Source organism: Schistocerca nitens, chromosome 2, assembly GCF_023898315.1.
Source record: "Schistocerca nitens isolate TAMUIC-IGC-003100 chromosome 2, iqSchNite1.1, whole genome shotgun sequence".
Classification (NCBI taxonomy): Eukaryota; Metazoa; Arthropoda; class Insecta; order Orthoptera; family Acrididae; genus Schistocerca; species Schistocerca nitens.
Window position 1 is genome coordinate 301,892,862 of NC_064615.1, and position 21,856 is coordinate 301,914,717.

Here is a 21,856-nt window from a genome sequence, read left to right on the forward strand (position 1 = left end):
GCCCATCTACGGCCTGCTGAACTGAAGTTTTTATACAATGCATCCACAGTTGGTCACCCAGGATTTGTGAATACTCCAGACAGAATCAGTTGTAATTATCACTGGCCAGGCCTCTACTGATTCATTAGACACCAAGTGAGCCACTTTAAGAAATTCCAGTGATGGAAGCATGTGTTGCTTTTACCTCTGGGGCATCTGGTACCAGAGCCCTTCCACTGAATTGGAAGCATCATCACCCGTTACACAGTCACCAAAGCTGTGCTGACTGTCAAAGCTCTGAAAATTACGAAGTTTCTTGTAAACAATATAATTTTGAAACATGGACCACCCATTGTGATGATCTTTTGATTGTGGAAAAGTTTTCCATTTAAGACTGTCAGAAGTAATTTCATGTTGTGATATCCCCCACAGGATAACTGCATAGCATTCTAAGATGAATGACCTCACAGTATGCTTTAATGAGATGTCAATGGATGTGCTTTCAATTTATGTTGACATCAAATAGGGAGATTTACATATAATACAGCCACATGTGATATTTTGTATACAACACCGTGAAGCAAATGACATTACAGGTTTCACACCATTCTTTCTGCTCCACAGTTGTAAGGTTGAATGACAATGGATGCACTGTTGCCATTCAGTTGGATGATACTCAAGATGACTATGTGAAACACCTCATCACCAGGACCAAAGAAGCAAGGCAGCTGGCTCACATAAGCATGCTGGACATCCAGGAGAAATTCTGAGAGCGCTATAACACCAAACACTGGCAGGTGAGACACAGCCTGGGAGACTGCGTATGGAATTTACACCTGCACTGAAAGTGGGACTATTGAAAAAGCTACTAACATACTACTTTGAGCCATTTCGTGTCCTTCCTGGATTGTCAGACATCACATATAAAGTGGAAGATTATGACCCTTCATAAACAGCACAGGAGGGCAGAGGTGTCACCCATGTGCACCACATGAAGCCGTACTACCGTCCTGAAGTGCAGGTTGACAATGGGGTCTCCTTGTTCAAGGAAACTGAAGACTTGCTCAATGATCACAAAGCTTCAGTGAGAGGGGCTACCTCCAAAGGTCTCACAGTGAATAGGATGTGACAATACAACTGGAATGCGAGGTTCCATCAATGCTGCCATACAGAGGACCAATGACAAGATCTAGATCCAGTGTAGTGTAGCCAGCTGGAGTGAGACCTTACGAAACACCGAAACACCAGGCCTCTGTTTCTCCAGGAGGGGGAGCAGTGCTGCAAACTTTGCTACATGCAGTGTGATGTAGCATTTAGCATCGCTGGTTGGTGTGTTGCAGGTTGCCAGTTCAAGGTTGTCCATTCACAGTTATTTGTTATTTAGTACTTATCAGTTCTAGAAGGTCCTCAAAATTTCTTATGTTTTTAATGTTTGTGTATCATGAAATATTCTCTTTTGTGTAAATAGCTGCACTCTCCATCCAGGAGTTCAATTTTGTTCTGGCTGTACGTAATAAAAGTGCTTGCAGTGCTAAGCCTTGTACTTCATTGACGACCCTGCTTTCAGATTTGGACTTGATTGTGGTTATGACATGATAGTATCGTACATTTATATGTTTTGTGAGTATGTTTAAGATTTTTTTACTTATTTTCCTGTCCATGTGGTCTGTTTCACTTAGTCTGTGGAAGGAACTAATATTTTTTTAAAAATATGTATTTTTATTTTATGACATATGCTATTTCCTTGAGGAACTCTTCACTACGGCTCTGTTGAGCTGAAAGTATAATTAATTGAATCAGGTAAAACCTTTTCCCTTGTCATTTCCCACACTTTTTTTCTATCTTCACACTACACCCCCATTACGTCCTCTTCACCCCCCCCTCTCTCTCTCTCTCTCTCTCACACACACACATACACACACAAACAGTTCAATGTATTTTATGTCTGCTACCAGAATTCTTCTACATGTTGCCATTTTTGCCTCAGATTATTTGTGTGTGGTATCCCTACCCTAAAATTCCTCCTCGATTCCCAGCTACCCCAATCATTTCTCATCCTCCACCTACACCCTACCCCTATGGCAGATGACCTGCTCATGAACAGTGAGTGTCACCATGGAATACATGTGTTTAAGAGTCGATGCACATGTCACTGGAAGGATGCGGGAGAAAGAGAGCGTGCTAGAAATAGTATGATACTTAAACTATGAAGGTAATATGGGCCACTCGTTAATCATCTCCTAGTGAAAAATTGTCGTTGTGTATATGAGCACAGTTCACACTCATAAGTTAAAGAGACATAAAACAGCAGATGCTCTTTGGTTCCACCTACTTTCCTTGAGGAGAAGTGAAAGAGATATTGGGGAAGGTTAAACGAAAATTTTTCAATTTTTATGGAGTTGTCAGAGGTTACTATTGTACCAAGGTAATTAAATTCATTTGTCTTTGTGAAAGCTGTGTTATTAATTTGCAGTACATTATTATTTGATGGATAGCAGGATAAGATAAAGTACATTGTTTTGTCTGTATTCAGCTGGAGGCCTGTGCCATTTGTGGCTTTAATTAATTGTGCTGTAAGAAGCTTCAAATCATTCTCACTGCATTATTATCTGACAGTGAGAATGATTTGAAGCTTCTTACAGCACAATTAATTAAAGCCACAAATGGCACAGGCCTCCAGCTGAATACAGACAAAACAATGTACTTTATCTTATCCCGCTATCCATCAAATAATAATGTACTGCAAATTAATAACACAGCTTTCACAAAGACAAATGAATTTAATTACCTTGGTACAATAGTAACCTCTGACAACTCCATAAAAATTGAAATAGAATCACGAACTCAGAAGGCTAACAAATGCTACTATAGTCTCTTGACAGTTTTCAAAAGCAAGTTAATTTCTAGGAACACCAAACTACAAGTATACAAATCATTGATTATACCAGTACTCACCTATGGATCTGAAACCTGGACTCTCACAAAAAAAGAGGAAAACAGATTAAGAGTATTTGAACAAAAAATTTTGAGAAAAATATTTGGACCCATAAGAGATAGGATCAGTGATGAATGGAGATTGCTAAATAACAATGAAATTTACAAATTATATAAAGACTCCGATATAGTGGCCAAAATTAAAGCCAAAAGACTGAAATGGATAGGGCATGTCATCAGAGCACCACCAAACAGGACCATCAAGAAAGTGACTGAAGAGATTCCCACCGGAAGACGACCTCTTGGACGCCCACGCATGAGATACTTGGACAATATTCAAGACGATCTCAGAAAACTAGGACATGACAGACAGTGGCAAATTACCTGTAAAGACAGAGCAAAGTGGTTCAACATTGTCCATTCTGCAGCAAAAAGCCTTCATGGATTGTAATGCTTAATAATAATAATAATAATAATAATTAAACGAAAAGGTCAGGTCAGTGAAAGCCTGAGATCTATGTGTGTGTGTGTGTGTGTGTGTGTGTGTGTGTGTGTGTGTGTGTGTGTGTGTGTGTGTTTGCATCAGCAGTTCTAAACATTTCTCCTCCTGAAGACACATACTGCCCAGCAATTCATTAGTTTTCTCAATTGAATTCTCCTGTGATACAGCTATGTATGTTAAGAAATCTGTTAAATATGTATTGCAGTTTTTTTCTTTCGTTTTTTTGCAGATGCTGGACATGATTCATCCAGCAATACCAGGAAAAATTTCCCTGGCAGATCTAAAGCGCTGTAAGATGACACCTATATTCTTTGATACATTTTTTAATTTGGAAAAATATTTGGATCACGAGCAGAGGGATCCATTTGCTTCCCAACGAGATCATGATACTGATGGCCATGAAGTAAGATTTTCCTCCCTTGCCTACTTTTATATTATTTTACAAAAGTAAAGATAGATTTCATTAATATAGTGTACCAGAGATAGATAATTTTTAAGAGATGTGCTCACTACAATGGTTGAGCTGCAATAACAAGTAAGTGATAAACTGGTTTTTATTAATGACTACAATTAAAAGAATTTATTCAGCTGGATTATTAAACTGTCATTTAATTTATTAATTTACCACTCTTATACTTAAATAACAACACTTTTTATTACTTTAATAGCTGTCTGACTGGGATCGGTATGCAGCTGAAGAGTATGAGCTTCTTGTAGCTGAAGAAGGGGGCAATGAGCAACAAGAAGATCTGTGAGTAAATTTTTCTTTGTTTATTCATTTGTTATCAGAATCATTTTTGTACAGCACATGCACATTGTGATGCACAGAACATACATTTGATACTGCCACACACGCACAAAGTAAAAGACATAGTTTTCGTAGTTGGAGATGGTGTAAAAACAAAACTTTCTTGCACATCTTGCCATGGCCACAGGAGTGTGCATTAGGTGTCTGTGTGTTTTTCTGTGTGTGAATGTGTGTATTATTGTTGGAAAAGCAGCTAGTGTGTGAAAGCTAGTGTGAATGCTGTTTTTTGTTATGTATTAGTATGCTCCTCATATCGATCCCTTATAGGAGAGTGGTTGCCTTTTCCTTATTTTACATATTACATTAGTGTTTATTTCTTTTACAGAAAACATTCCTGCAGTTGATTTTATACTTCTTTCCACACATATGGACCAAAAATTCAGATACAGTGTAAAAGCAATGATCAAGCAAGAAGGTTTTTGTACTCTTATTAAACAATGTCAGAGACTTCCTGTTTTTATATCTGATGGCAAACTGTTGTAAAGTTGAATGCTTGGTTAAGTGGTGAATTTTTAAAGACAGGTACCCATTTTTTGAACATGGAATTTCATCTTTTGTCTTGTACCATGATCATGGACATTCACATTTTGCTGAGTTTTGCAATATTATTTTTTACAAACCTATACATTTCTAATACATAGACTGCCAGGAGGTAGAATGAGTGATTTTTGGAAGAAAGATCTGCAACTGCCAGTTGGCTTTGCCCTGTTCATTACTCTCACAGCTCTCTTCTGAGTGAGGAGCATGTCTGAGCTGTGTTTAAAGTCTCTCCAGAATACGGTACCGTAATGCACTACACTATGGAATTGTGCATAGTAAGCAGTGTGAATAACCTCTGGGCTTGTGCATTATGCGAGGATGCACAAGACATAGCACTCTTTGTTCAGCTTACTATTAGCTTTCCTGATGTGTCTTTACTATTGCAAGTTGTCCTGGATCCACGGGCATAAAAATCTTTTTTCAACATTTTCAGATCCATGTAATTTCATATCAGGCATAAATTTCTAGTTTCTCACATGAAAGTTGAGGAAGGTGATTTTCTTTGTGTTGACTGTCAGATTAATTCTGTCAGAACAATCACCCAACTCACCTGCACTTTCAGTTATGGACTCTTTGAGCTCTTGGTCATTTCTACTAGTAAGAAGGATACTAGCACCATCTGAAAAGTGTGTGCTGGTAGTGGCACTCATGTTCATATTCAGACTTATTCACCTTTAAACATTTTACATGTAATCGGTGTCATATAATAAAAGTTACAGAGACATTGTGTACATCTAAGTATACATATATTTGACAAGACAAATTGCCTGCATAATATTATATTTCTAATTTTGTAATATATACTCCTTTCACAAAACGTACCATCAAAATTCAATATTATTTATTGCACTCTCTTGAAATTCTTGAACTGTTTAAAATACTTTACTTTTTATCCATTTTGCTACTTTTACTTTAAATTTATCCATGGGCATAGAATGTGCACTTTTGGATAATTTGTTTAAAAATGTGGGTGCTAGATACTTACAACTGCAGTGAATCTTTGATAGTCTGGCAAACGGGATGTCAATTGTATGTCCATTTCTTGTGTTATGTAAATGCATTCCATCCTAAGGTCAAAGTTATTTAAAGTAAGTCATTTATGTAAAGAAGGAACAGAATCGTTCCAGGTATTGAGTCTTGTGGCATATCTTGTGCAATATCACCATAGTTGGATGATATATTTTGATATGTCCTAGAAAATTGTATTTTATTGTTTCCTGTTTGTGGAATATGAAGTGACCCAGTCTGAAGCAGTATGTCTAGTAGAATTTTGTGGTATATGACATCAGATGCTGTTCACAAATCTTGGAAGATCCCAACTGCTTTTTGTTTTTTGTTTTGAGCATCTAGGATGTAATGTAGGTGCTCTTATATAGCAGTTGTTGTGGGTTTATTACTCTTGAAGCCACGCTGAGCATCAGAGAGAAGCTGGTTTCTTCCAATAAAATTAATTAATCTTTGATAAATTAATCCCTCCAGAAGTTTACCAAACACAGGTAACAATTATATGGCTCTGTAATTTTGCACATTATTTTTTCACTTTTCTTAAAAATTGGGATAAATTTTGCCACTTTCATACAATCAGAAAATATTCCCGTCATTAACCATGAATTGTACACATTAGTGTGGGGTAGATATTTTATTTATGCAGTTATTTATGATAATATCATGGATTCCATCAATTCCAATCAGTAGTTTACTTTAAGGTTCTTGTGCTTCATATAATTTCATCAGCAGTTGTTTCCCAAAAGATTGTAAATTCTACAGAAGCTTTTATTTTGTTTTGTCTGTTGGATTTGTATTAGATGATACTTTGTAGTAATTTTGATACTTTGTAGTAGTTTCTTTACAATACTTCCTAGTAATTGTGGAATCTATTTGCAACTTCTCATGGGTTAGTGACTCTAGGTTTGTGGATCAGAGTTTTGGTTTCATGTTCGTGAGACAATTGGTTTTTCTTATGGTACTCCACACTGCCTTTGCTTTGTTTGAGGATGTTGCCACACAGGTGTCATTTGCCATTCGCTTGGCTTGTGATATAACTTTCTTAAGAATTTTGGAAACTCCAGGATGGACTAATAACAATATTATGAAAAGGATAGTTGCTACTCACCATATATCAGAGATGCAGAGTCATAGATAGGCACAACAAAAAGACTGTCAGCAGTAAGCTTTTGTCCAAAATGTTCCTCATCAGAATTAGACAATGTACACAACACACATACTCACACGCACATGACCACATTTGGTGGATGCTGAGGCTACAGTAGAGTCTGTGGTCAGGTGTGTGTGTGTGTGTGTGTGTGTGTGTGTGTGTGTGTGTGTGTGTGTGTGTGTGTGTTAGTGTTGTCTACTTTCAACAAAGGCCTTGCTGGCCGAAAGCTCATTTTGTAAGTCTTCTTGTTGTGTCTGTCTGTGATTTAGCATCTTTGCTATATGGTGAGTAGCAACTACCCATTTCATAATATTTTCTGTCATAAGTATTTTGACTTATTGATTAATATAACTCTCCTGAGAGGCGCTGGAATTATTATTTTTTTTTATTTTACATTTTTTATTTATTTATCATCAATTTCATCAAATATTTGATCTAGGAGATCTAGGATATAGGCCCAAGCTTATTTTGTACAGTAATACACAGTTTTAAATACATGCTACATTACAGTAAAATTGATTCAATATCATAAATAATTTTAAACACATAATACATCATTCCATTTTTCTGCTGCTAGGAAATCATTGAAAGTTTTCATATTTTCACTCCTGTAACTTCTCACTTTATTTGTGTATTTTTTGTTGCAGCTTGAATGGAGTACATTAGTAAAGTAGTAGAGGACTTAGGCACAGTGAACACTATAGCCCGTATTCAGAGGTTTTATGGTCTAGTAGGGACAGTATGTAAATATCTGGCCTAGAGTTGTTTTGATATGATTTTTACATGTTGTGGGAAAAGTTAGTGTAGCTTTCAGACTGAATGAGCTTGTGAGAGTCACTAGAGGGTCTCTCACATATTTAGGTATTATAAGAAATTTGAAGCGTAAGTGGTCTTAATTGAAGAGTTTGCCTAGAAATGTTACTTTTTATATGTGATAATCACACTGATTTTACAGACAAAGTCAACTGCAGTTATCCTTGAAGTACACTCCAGAACATACAGATTTAAGTAGGGGGGGGGGGGGGAGATATTGGTGGAATTGAAGTGGGGAGGTGCGGGTTTTGTGCCATACCTGGATAGTTCACTTCATTAGGGCACTGCAATGTAAGACAGTGTCCAGGTTTGGATACCAGTCTGCACACAGTTTATTGTGTCAAGAAGTTTCACTAACATATATATTAATGACTTGCCATTCTGTATTCACGAAGATGCTAAGCTGGTACTTTTTGCCGATGATACAAATATAGCTATCACACCCAACAGACAAGAATTAACTTGTGAAATTGTAAACGATGTTTTTTAGAAAATCATTAAGTGGTTCTCTGCAAATGGGCTCTCATTAAGGTTTGACAAAACACAGTATATACAGTTCCACACAGTAAGTGGAATGACACCATTAATAAATATAGACTAAGATCAGAAATCGGTAGCTAAGGTTGTTGTTGTTGTTGTGGTCTTCAGTCCTGAGACTGGTTTGATGCAGCTCTCCATGCTACTCTATCCTGTGCAAGCTTCTTCATCTCCCAGTACCTACTGCAACCTACATCCTTCTGAATCTGCTTAGTGTATTGATCTCTTGGTCTCCCTCTACGATTTTTACCTTCCACGCTGCCCTCAAATGCTAAATTTGTGATCCCTTGATGCCTCAAAACATGTCCTACCAACCGATCCCTTCTTCTAGTCAAGTTGTGCCACAAACTTCTCTTCTCCCCAATCCTATTCAATACCTCCTCATTAGTTACGTGATCTACCCACCTTATCTTCAGCATTCTTCTGTAGCACCACATTTCGAAAGCTTCTATTCTCTTCTTGTCCAAACTGGTTATCGTCCATGTTTCACTTCCATACATGGCTACACTCCATACAAATTCTTTCAGAAACGACTTCCTGACACTTAAATCTATACTCGATGTTAACAAATTTCTCTTCTTCAGAAACCATTTCCTTGCCATTGCCAGTCTACATTTTATATCCTCTCTACTTCGACCATCATCACTTATTTTGCTCCCCAAATAGCAAAACTCCTTTACTACTTTAAGTGTCTCATTTCCTAATCTAATCCCCTCAGCATCACCCGATTTAATTTGACTACATTCCATTATCCTCGTTTTGCTTTTGTTGATGTTCATCTTATATCCTCCTTTCAAGACACTGTCCATTCCGTTCAACTGCTCTTCCAAGTCCTTTGCTGTCTCTGACAGAATTACAATGTCATCGGCGAACCTCAAAGTTTTTACTTCTTCTCCATGAATTTTAATACCTACTCCGAATTTTTCTTTTGTTTCCTTTACTGCTTGCTCAATATACAGATTGAATAACATCGGGGAGAGGCTACAACCCTGTCTCACACCTTTCCCAACCACTGCTTCCCTTTCATGCCCCTCGACTCTTATAACTGCCATCTGGTTTCTGTACAAATTGTAAATAGCCTTTCGCTCCCTTTATTTTACCCCTGCCACCTTCAGAATTTGAAAGAGAGTATTCCAGTTAACGTTGTCAAAAGCTTTCTCTAAGTCTACAAATGCTAGAAACGTAGGTTTGCCTTTTCTTAATCTTTCTTCTAAGATAAGTTGTAAGGTTAGTATTGCCTCACGTGTTCCAACATTTCTGCGGAATCCAAACTGATCTTCCCCGAGGTCCGCTTCTACCAGTTTTTCCATTCGTCTGTAAAGAATTCGCGTTAGTATTTTGCAGCTGTGACTTATTAAACTGATAGTTCGGTAATTTTCACATCTGTCAACACCTGCTTTCTTTGGTATTGGAATTATTATATTCTTCTTGAAGTCTGTGGGTATTTCGCCTGTCTCATACATCTTGCTCACCAGATGGTAGAGTTTTGTCATGACTGGCTCTCCCAAGGCCATCAGTAGTTCTACACGCAGTATCTTATCTCCCATTTCATCTTCATCTACATCCTCTTCCATTTCCATAATACTGTCCTCAAGTACATCGCCCTTGTATAAACCCTCTATATACTCCTTCCACCTTTCTGCCTTCCCTTCTTTGCTTAGAACTGGGTTGCCATCTGAGCTCTTGATATTCATACAAGTGGTTCTCTTCTCTCCAAAGGTCTCTTTAATTTTCCTGTAGGCAGTATCTATCTTACCCCTAGTGAGATAAGCCTCTACATCCTTACATTTGTCCTCTAGCCATCCCTGCTTAGCCATTTTGCACTTTCTGGTGATCTCATTTTTGAGACGTTTGCATTCCCTTTTGCCTGCTTCATTTACTGCATTTTTATATTTTCTCGTTTCATCAATTAAATTCAATATTTCTTCTGTTACCCAAGGATTTCTATTAGCCCTCGTCTTTTTACCTACTGGATCCTCTGCTGCCTTCACTACTTCATCCCTCAGAGCTACCCATTCTTCTTCTACTGTATTTCTTTCCCCCATTCCTGTCAATTGTTCCCTTATGCTCTCCCTGAAACTCTCTACAACCTCTGGTTCTTTCAGTTTATCCAGGTCCCATCTCCTTAAATTCCCACCTTTTTGCAGTTTCTTCAGTTTCAATCTGCAGTTCATAACCAATAGATTGTGGTCAGAATCCACATTTGCCCCTGGAAATGTCCTACAATTTAAAACCTGGTTCCTAAATCTCTGTCTTACCATTATATAATCTATCTGATACCTTCTAGTATCTCCAGGATTCTTCCAGGTATACAACCTTCTTTTATGATTCTTGAACCAAGTGTTAGCTATGATTAAGTTATGCTCTGTGCAAAATTCTACAAGGCGGCTTCCTCTTTCATTTCTTCCCCCCAATCCATATTCACCTACTATGTTTCCTTCTCTCCCTTTTCCTACTGATGAATTCCAGTCACCCATGACTATTAAATTTTCGTCTCCCTTCACTACCTGAATAATTTCTTTTATCTCGTCATCTCATTCTAAGGTAGAATATTCAAAATTTCTAGGTGTATGCATTGATGAGGGGTTGAACTGGAAAAAACACCCTGAGGATCTGCTGAAATGTTTGAGTTCACCTACTTATGCTATTAGGGTCATTGCAAATTTTGGCGATATACATCTGAGTAAATTAGCTTATCACGCCTATTTTCATTCTCTGCTTTCATAGGGCATCATATTCTGGGGTAACTCGTCATTGCGTAAAAGAGTGTTCATTGCACAAAAGCATGTAATCAGAATAATTGCTGGAGCTCATCCAAGATCCTGCAGACACTTATTTAAAGAGCTAGAAATCTTCACTGTAGCCTCACAATATATATATTCAGTTATGAAATTAGTTATTAACAATCCAAACGAATTCAAAAGTAATAGCAGTGTACATGGCTACAACACTAGGAGAAAGGATGATCTTCATTACTCAAGGTTAAATCTAACTTTGGCTCAGAAGGGGGTAAATTATGCTGCCACAAAAGTCTTTGGTCACCTACCTAATAGCATCAAAAGTCTGACAGATAGCCATATAGCATTTAAAAGGAAATTAAAAGAATTTCTTATTGGCAACTCCTTCTACTCATTAGATGAGTTGGGTTGTTTTTAGGGAAGGAGACCAGACAGCGAGGTCATCGGTCTCATTAGATGAATTTTTGGATACAGTAAGTGGGTAATTTTAATTTCTCCACCCCCCCCTCCCCCTCAAAAAAAAAAAAAAAAAAAAAAAAAAAAAAGTGTGTCATGTAATATTTTGTGTAATGTAATATCTTGTATAGACACATTTTATTAACCCAACACATTCCACATCATTACGAAGTGTCGTATTTGTGATCTATGGAACAAGTACTAATCTAATCTAATTAAAACATCTGACAGTCAAAAATTCAAGAGAAGCTGGGGACCAGGGAATTATAGAACTTTTGGCCGGGAGTACTTTGGGATTTTTATGATTTACTAAGTAAAGCTACCTACTCAGTTCAGAGCAGATATGGTCTGGGTAGAATCCATATTATTAAAGGAACAGTTAGTTAAAAGTATTTTTGAATGAAAATTGAATACTGTTACTGCAGTTGGCTGATAGTTAATTATATACCTTCAGCAAAAATCAAATAATGTTATGTTGTCCTATTTGATCTGCAGTTTAGATCAATATATCTCTGTCTAGCAACAGTGCTGTCACTTTGAATCCTTCATTTCTTTTCTTCATTCTGTAAGTATAAATACTGCACACATCATAATATTAATAAACAAGCTCAGCTGCAATTAAAATGTATTTACTGCTGCATTCTGAAACTGGATATGTTAATAAAGGCAGTTGCAGCAGATGAATAAGAATTTTATCATTTCATTACATACATAAAAAAAAAACATTGATTTAATGTAAAGGACACTCATCAGTACAAGTCATAAATTTACCGTATGGGGGAGATGCTGAATTGCAGATAGGCACCAGAAAAATACTGTCACAAAATAAGCTTTCTGCCAGTAGGGCCTTTGTCAAAAATGACAAAACACACACACAAAACCTTACGCAAATGCAACCCACACATACATGACTGCAGTTTCTGGCAGCTGAAGCCACACTGCGAGCAGCAGCAGTGCATGATGGGAGTGGCAACTGAGTGAGAGCAAGGAGGAGCTGAGGCAGGCAGGTGGAGGTATAGCAGGATGGGGTGGGGGATGGTGAAGTGCTGCTGGAGAGTGTGCAAGGAAGAGGTGGAGAGAGGGTAGAGCAGCAGCTAGGTGCAGTCGGGAGGTTGATGGAGTGCAGGGGAGAGGCGGGGGAAAGGGGGTAGTGGAAAATCAGAGAAGTAAAAAGACTGCGTGCATTGGAGGAATAATAGAGGGCAGTGTGGTGCTGGAATGGGAACAGGGAAGGTGCTGGATGGGAGAGGACAATGACTAACAAATGTTGAGGCCAGGAGGCTTACGAGAGCATAGGATAATTTGCAGAGAGAGTTCCCACCTGCACAATTCTGAAAATCTGGTGTTTGTGGAAAGGATCCATGTGCCACAGGCTGTGAAGCAGTCATTGAAATGAAGGCTGTCATGTCGGGTGGTGTGCTCAGCTACACAGTGGTCCACTTGTTTCTTGGCCACAGTTTGTCGGTGGCCATTCATGTGGACAGAGAGCTTGTTGGTTGTCATGCCCACATAGAATGCAGCACTGTGGTTGCAGCTTAGCTTGTAGACCACATGACTAGTTTCACAGGTAGCCCTGCCTTTGATGGGATACATGATATTTGTGACTGGACTGGAGTAGGTGATAATGAGAGTATGTGTGGGACAGGTCTTGCATCTAGGTCTATTACAGGGATATTAGCCATGAGGTAAGGGGTTGAGAGCAGGGGTTGTGTAGGGATGTACAAATATATTGTGTAGGTTTGGTAGATGGTGTAATGTCACTATGGGAGGGGTGGGAAGGATAGTGGGCAGGACATTTCCCATTTCATGGCACAGCGAGAGGTAGTCAAAATCGTAGTGGAGAACGTAATTCAGATGCTCCAGTTCTGGGTGGTACTGATGTTATGATGGGAATGCTCCTCTGTGGCCGGACAGTGAGACTTTGGGAGGTGGTGGGAGACTGGAAAGATAAGGCACGGGAGATTTGTTTTTGTACATGGCCATGGGTGGCTAGGCTGTATGGAAAGGACTTCTTGGTATGGAACGGGTGCAGCTGGCGTTAATAGGTTTAATATGGACAGAGATATTTATGTAGCCATCTCTGAGGTGGAGGTCAACATCTAGGAAGGTGACTTGTTGGGTTGAGTAGGACCAGGTGAAGCAAATGGGAGAGAAGGTCCTTTGTGACAGTCTTTTTGTTGTGCCTATCTGCGTCTCAGGATGTCCGCTATGTGGTAGCAACTGTCCTCTTCATAATATTGTTACATTCCATACTGGGTTTTCCATTGTTTGATTTAAGTAGTATATTTGACACACATAAAAGTGTCAGAACCTAAAGTAATCCTAATGTACAACTAATGGTACAAGCTTATCATATTATTCTCTAAAGAGAATTCTATTCTATTTAAAAGTTCTATAACTGAATAAGAATTTTTTTGTGCAACAGTGGCATGTTATTTTGTTTACAGCAAACCTAGTTTCATGCTGTGAATATTTCTCTTCCTCCCACTTTTTTCCCTTCTCTGATGGGCCAACTAAGGACTCCATGCCAATTTCAATTCCTTATTCATTGTTGTCTCCTTTTCTTCCAGTATTCAGTCATCTGTCCACTATGTTTTTTCTTCTTGTCTTCTGATCACATCACACCATTTTAATTTATTACAAATTATATGTAAATTGAAGGTGGAGGGGGCATAAAGGAAAGGAAAGGAAAGGCAAGGCAAGGGAAGGGATAAGTGATGTCAGCTGCATCGGGACATAACCCAGAATCGGTGGTGATGAGTGAAAATGTGTGCTGGACTGGAATTTTAATCCGGGATCTCTTGCTTACAAAGCACTTGCATTAACCACTGTGCCACATAGGACACAGTGTTTATCGCAACTGTGTGGACCATCTGAGTACGCCTCATGGCTGGCCCACACACCCAGCAAGCACCACCTGTCCACAGTCCCTGTCCATTTCCTCCGTGCCCACTACTATGAAATTCCTGCCAGAGGTAGGACATAGTGAAATGTCAAATGTGTTTTATTCATCTCATAATGTACACAATTTCAGAACATATGTCTGATGTAATGGAGACATGTACAGGTTACAATTAGCTTATTTGAGGTTTTGTCACACTTAATAATACTTTGTGGAGAATTTACTTATTTAAAATTTGTCAGACTTATAGTATTTATGTCTGCTATAACCATCATAAATTTTTATTCCATTTAAGGGATCCAGCTCAAAGTATCACTTCATTCTTCATGAAATCTTCCACAGAGTAGCAGCATCGTTCAATTAGAAAATCATGTAACTTTTTTTTTTTTTAATCATTATGTCACACCTTTTTTTTTGTGAATTTTCATGGCTATATACTGAGGAGCCTGAGCATGCAGTTTTAAGCGATGTGAGGTGAGCACAAAGTTTTCTTTATGCCTTGTGTTGTATGAGTATTCAAAATAATTTTTTTTTTAAAAGATGTATAAAGTGGGGAGAGTTAATATTTTTAGGTCTTTAAATAATGGTCGACATGATGTCCTCGACTGTGCAAAGCACATGTTGCAAATGATTATTTTTTGTAACTTTAAAATTCATGTAATGGTCCCCCCAAAAATTATGCCATATCGAATAATAGATTCAAAGTAGCTATAGTATGCTATTTTCCTGGTGGCCGTATTAGTGGCACAGGCTAAAATTTCCATTGCAAATGCAAAGCTGTTTAATTTATTTGCTATATATTATATATGAGAATTCCAGCTCAAAGTTCTAAGTTTATTCCCAGGTATCCGACTGAGTCAAGTTCTTCCATTTTTTGATTGTTGTGAGTGGTACAGATTTTTAAGTTTTTGACTGGTTTTAAAACTCATCATGTGGGTTCTTGAAATGTTTAGCCTTAAGCCATCCACACTGAAGGAGGTGGATCCATCGCCAATCTAGGCGAATCAGTTATATGAATGCGTGATGTCTGTTCTTTCACATGTGTCCTGGATGGTGCAGTGGTTAATGCAACTGCCTGATAAGTAGAACGTCCTCAGTTCTAATCCTGGTCAGGACCACATTTTCACTCATTGCTGCTGATTTCACATTGTGCCCAATGCACCTGACACCACTTATCCTTTTCCTTTCCTTTCTCCCCTCTCCACCTTCAATTTACATGCAATGTATCACAGCAGAGGATTTAAACATGTCTGAAAGAACAGACACCTTGCATTCATATAACTGATTCACCTAGATGGGCTGCGGATCCACCTTCTTCAGTGCAGATGCACAAGCACATCAGACCTCCAGCAGGAATCTCAGAGTACTGAGCATGGAGGAAATGGACAGGGGCTGCAAATAGGTGGCACTCAGTGGGAAAGTGGGTCAGCTGTGAGGCGTATTGAGATAGTCTGTGCGGTCGGTGATAAACACTATGACACTATGACCCAGGTTCATTGATAGTATAACCCTCCATTTCTGCTAGAATGTTGAACTTTACGCTGTGACACTCAACATTTCAGTGAAATGTCAGAGTCCAGTACCTCAATTTGAACTACACAGAGAATATATAATAACTAGTTACATGTATGTGCATATTCTGAAGAAATATTTGCAGAGTATGTTCTACTTAATTGCCTCCATTGTATAGTACCTACTTGATAACTCTGCTTTCAGAGTCACAATGATGAAGCATCAGTTTGTGTGAAGACTATGACTTTTCATAAGGTGTATACTCTCCTTCCATTTTCTGGCAAAGTGATACTGTCTCACAGTCCATCTCCTCATATAAACAACAGCAGCAGTTGACATTTAAAATCTTCACAACAGTTACTCCACAACAATTTAACTGTCACCCAGCCCCAAGTTTATAAGATTGGCAGCTTGAGTCCGCTGTCCTTCACTGCCCCTCAAAATGCATCATGTCATGTCACTCCCATCCTGTTGCTTCCGACACAGGTTGCCAACGTGTACTGATGGCAAAAATTTTGTCATGATTGATGAGATTTTATTAAGATTATTTTTAATTTCTCCTTAATAATACTGTCATGGAAACCAATTGCTGACAGATAAATTATCTTCTTGAAATTGAAAGTGTGTCGCTATAGCAAGCAGAGCTCATCCAGTGCCAATTTACGTTCCTGGCTGAGGCTTATATTATGTATATAAACAGTGTAACAATAAACATTGGAAAATCCAGGACAGAGTATGACAATATTATGAAGGCCTTGTTGGCTGAAAGCTTACTTTCTGACAGTCTTTATGTTGAGCCCATCTGCGACTAAGCAGCTCCGCTATATGGTGAGCAGCAACTATTCTTTTTATAATATTGTTATGCAGTGTAACATATGGTGATTCAACATTGTGTCTGCCCAATGTAAGACTTGCCACATTTGCAAAGAATGTGAGAGACCCCAGATATACAAAGCCCAAGGTCATGTTTTATACACCCAGAAGATTTTACTTTTCTAAGTGTTCAGAAGATGGGCTTGAACCCCTTCTTATTTGGAGCCCAGCCTCTTCTTGCAGAGGCTGTGGCAGCGTGTGATAGGAAGGCAGTTCCCTGGTCTCTTCTTTTTTCACCATAGTCTCTAGATCTCAGTGCCCTCAGCACCCTCTGAATATGTTCCATCCTTTTCCAAACTGTTGGGCTCCACTGGTAAGTTATCTTTGAAACATGAAGTCCTTGCCTGTGCATTAGCATCTTTGGATACAGATCTCTCTCATCCTGGATAATGGCAGATTGTTGCTGGCTGATAGAACTCTGTGAGAGTGGGTTTTCTATATATCCCATGTCAACTAGGTTTCTTCTGCACATGGACACCCAGAAACAGGAGGCACATTTTTTTTAATCCCATGGTGAATTTGATTTTTAATTAATATTATTTTGGTGGTTGAAGAATTTGCTGAAGGAGTCCCTCCCGTATTGCCACACCAGATAAGAATCGTCTGTGTATCTGTAGAAATGCTGCAGTGAGCATCACACTGTGTAGTGTGATTTCTTCCAGTTCCACCACAACAAGTGGTAGAGGAAAGGTCACTGGAATCCCATCAACTTACTCATAGTAATTCACATTATGAAGAAAGTATTTGGTGGAACTGTGCTGAATAGTGAACTGACTTCAAAACTCACTAATATGCTGCCATGATGCAGGTACAAAAATTAAAAAGTTTTTGCACAGTATGAAGGATAACTTTGGCTTTTGTACATCTGGGATGTGTTGCATTCCTCGTGAACGTGGGAAGATGATGGATAGATGCAGTGCTGAACCTCAGTGTGTTGGCCTGAACAGGTGCACAACATAAGACTTGGCCAGGAAGCTAAATTGACATCGGCACAGCTTAAAGGCAGAGAACACATTTCATTTCAAGGATGTGTCTATTATCTGTTCATTGAATGGTTTCTGGAACAGTTTTATTTAAGAACACAATCAAAATACACATGACACCAAATGTTGTGAATTGTGGTATGTGTTTCACTGTCTGTGCAGCTTGGCAACATGCATTGGAAACAATAAGATGGGAGGAGCATTCTGTTTTTCATGGAGCATTTATGCACAGAGAGTGTCAACTGCCAGCCACATAAACACGAGTCAACTGCTCCCAATCATTGTATGAGGAGATGTTGTTGTTGTGGTCTTCAGTCCTGAGACTGGTTTGATGCAGCTCTCCATGATACTCTATCCTGTGCAAGCTTCTTCATCTCCCAGTACCTACTGCAACCTACATCCTTCTGAATCTGCTTAGTGTATTGATCTCTTGGTCTCCCCCTACGATTTTTACCCTCCACGCTGCCCTCGAATACTAAATTGGTGATCCCTTGATGCCTCAGAACATGTCCTACCAACCGATCCCTTCTTCTGGTCAAGTTGTGCCACAAACTCCTCTTCTCCCCAATCCTATTCAGTACCTCCTCATCAGTTATGTGATCTACCCATCTAATCTTCAGCATTCTTGTGTAGCACCACATTTCGAAAGCTTCTATTCTCTTCTTGTCCAAACTATTTACCGTCCATGTTTCACTTCCATACGTGGCTACACTCCATACAAATACTTTCAGAAATGACTTCCTGACACTTAAATCTACACTCGATGTTAACAAATTTCTCTTCTTCAGAAACGCTTTCCTTGCCATTGCCAGTCTACATTTTATATCCTCTCTACTTCGACCATCATCAGTTATTTTGCTCCCCAAATAGCAAAACTCCTTTACTACTTTAAGTGTCTCATTTCCTAATCTAATACCCTCAACATCACCCGACTTAATTCGACTACATTCCATTATCCTCGTTTTGCTTTTGTTGATGTTCATCTTATATCCTCCCTTCAAGACACCATCCATTCCGTTCAACTGCTCTTCCAAGTCCTTTGCTGTCTCTGACAGAATTACAATGTCATCGGCGAACCTCAAAGTTTTTATTTCTTCTCCATGGAGGAGATGGGCTGTCTAAAAGAAGAGTATCAGCCTTCTAAAATGTCAAGGACTCTGTGTGTGCTGACCTGCAAGAAATCAGAGAAAATTTTGCTTCATTGACACACTTAGAAAACCTTTATTTGCAGAGATGGGAGGCAGTGATAATTAAACTTATATGTTACATATATTTTCACATGCCAGAAAATTAATAAAACATTGTGCAACACATATAATTACAGTGAGTTAACACCTTGCAGTTACAGAGAATTGAGGAATGATAAAATTAAATACTGTCTGAATCTTCCTGGCAGATTAATTATTGCAAAGTCCACTACAGAGCAAAAATTCTTACTGGAAACATTCCCTTTTGGTGTGAGAAAGCCATTTCTCCACAGTATCCTTGGTCCAAGGAGTGCTAGTCCCGCAAGGTATGCAGGAAAACTTCTGTGAAGTTTGGAAGGCAGGAATGGGACACTGGAAGAAGTAAAGCTGTGAGCGCATCTCTGAGTCATGCTTGGATAGCTCAGTTGGTAGAGCACATACTTGCAAAAGGCAAAGGTCGTATGTTTGAGTCTCATTCTGGCACACAATATTAATCTGCCACTACATTTCAGATCATTGCACACTTCATTGCAGAGTGAAAATTTGTTCTGTAAACACTGTCTATATACTTTTCCCAAGTATATGCCTTAGAGTGGGCATCCATTCCAGTCATCTCATTCTGTCAGGAACATCTCGAAAGTGGTGTCTACATTATTTCTGCCTTATTATCTGGCATCTGAAATGTTCCACTAAAATTTATTGGACAATACAATTTGGATTCACAGAAGAAAGGTGAATGATATCAAGCAAGGTGGCAGGATGACAATTCAAATCTCTGTTTTCCCTTCCAGGTTTAGGTTTTCTATGATTTCGCAATATGGCTTTAAGCAAGTGCAATGACATAGCAAATTTCCTTCCCAGTTATGTGTGTGTGTGGGGTCACTATCTGTTGACTTCACTTTCGAGCGGAAGCCAAACCCTGTCTTCCTTCTTCCCTGAATGACATGGAGATGTGTTTTACTGTCATTTAGCTTCAGAGTAGTCTCCAAAATGTCTAAACTGTCTTAATTATTTTTGGCAGTGAATAAGCACACCTGCCAGTAAGTTACACACTTCTGGTTTTCATTTTCCTGCATTATGCATAAATTTTGTCAACCAGATTACCTCATCACTATTGATTTTGAAACTGTACATCGCTTGTGCTACTTAGACATGAATTAGTGACACAAGACTTAATTCCTCATAATCATGACTATGTTTGTATGAAGCCATAATTACGTGGATGTGCTGAAAAGTAATGCCTCCAAATTTTTTATGTGAAAACTCTTAAAGATTACTAAATAAAACAAATGTTATTAACATTCTACATTGTATTCTTGATGTTTACATATTTCTGCATCTACATCTATACTCTGTAAACCACTGTTAAGTGCATAGCAGAGGGTATGCCCCATTGTGTCAGTTATGGTTTCTCCCCCCATGAACCATGGACCTTGCCGTTGGTGGGGAGGCTTGCGTGCCTCAGTGATACAGATGGCCGTACCGTAGGTGCAACCACAACGGAGGGGTATCTGTTGAGAGGCCAGACAAACATGTGGTTCCTGAAGAGGGGCAGCAGCCTTTTCAGTAGGTGCAGGGGCAACAGTCTGGATGACTGACTGATCTGGCCTTGTAACATTAACCAAAACGGCCTTGCTGAGCTGGTACTGCGAACGGTTGAAAGCAAGGGGAAACTACAGCCGTAATTTTTCCCGAGGACATGCAGCTCTACTGTATGATTAAATGATGATGGCGTCCTCTTGGGTAAAATATTCCGGAGGTAAAATAGTCCCCCATTCGGATCTCCGGGCGGGGACTACTCAGGAGGACGTCGTTATCAGAAGAAAGAAAACTGGCGTTCTACGGATCGGAGCGTGGAATGTCAGATCCCTTAATCGGGCAGGTAAGTTAGAAAATTTAAAAAGGGAAATGGATAGGTTAAAATTAGATATAGTGGGAATTAGTGAAGTTCGGTGGCAGAAGGAACAAGACTTTTGGTCAGGTGATTACAGGGTTATAAATACAAAATCAAATAGGGGTAATGCAGGAGTAGGTTTAATAATGAATAAAAAAATAGGAGTGCGGGTTAGCTACTACAAACAGCATAGTGAACGCATTATTGTGGCCAAGGTAGACACAAAGCCCATGCCTACTACAGTAGTTCAAGTTTATATGCCAACTAGCTCTGCAGGTGATGAAGAAATTGATGAAATGTATGACGAGATAAAAGAAATTATTCAGGTAGTGAAGGGAGACGAAAATTTAATAGTCATAGGTGACTGGAATTCGTCAGTAGGAAAAGGGAGAGAAGGAAACATAGTAGGTGAATATGGATTGGGGGGAAGGAATGAAAGAGGAAGCCGCCTTGTAGAATTTTGCACAGAGCACAACTTAATCATAGCTAACACTTGGTTCAAGAATCATAAAAGAAGGTTGTATACCTGGAAGAATCCTGGAGATACTAAAAGGTATCAGATAGATTATATAATGGTAAGACAGAGATTTAGGAACCAGGTTTTAAATTGTAAGACATTTCCTGGGGCAGATGTGGATTCTGACCACAATCTATTGGTTATGAACTGCAGATTGAAACTGAAGAAACTGCAAAAAGGTGGGAATTTAAGGAGATGGGACCTGGATAAACTGAAAGAACCAGAGGTTGTAGAGAGTTTGAGGGAGAGCATAAGGGAACAATTGACAGGAATGGGGGAAAGAAATACAGTAGAAGAAGAATGGGTAGCTCTGAGGGATGAAGTAGTGAAGGCAGCAGAGGATCAAGTAGGTAAAAAGACGAGGGCTAATAGAAATCCTTGGGTAACAGAAGAAATATTGAATTTAATTGATGAAAGGAGAAAATATAAAAATGCAGTAAATGAATCAGACAAAAAGGAATACAAGCGTCTCAAAAATGAGATCGACAGGAAGTGCAAAATGGCTAAGCAGGGATGGCTAGAGGAC

General features: G+C 38.9%; 1 protein-coding gene across 1 annotated transcript in view; it reads left to right on the top strand.

Moving 5' to 3' along the window:
• Nucleotides 1-21,856, top strand: part of LOC126234997 (uncharacterized) — a 347,601-nt gene that overhangs the window by 286,555 nt on the left and 39,190 nt on the right. Inside the window, exons 9-10 of the mRNA XM_049943735.1 lie at nt 3,645-3,818; nt 4,084-4,166. Of these exons, the coding sequence (XP_049799692.1) occupies nt 3,645-3,818; nt 4,084-4,166 (257 nt within the window). The remainder of the gene's footprint in view (nt 1-3,644; nt 3,819-4,083; nt 4,167-21,856) is intronic.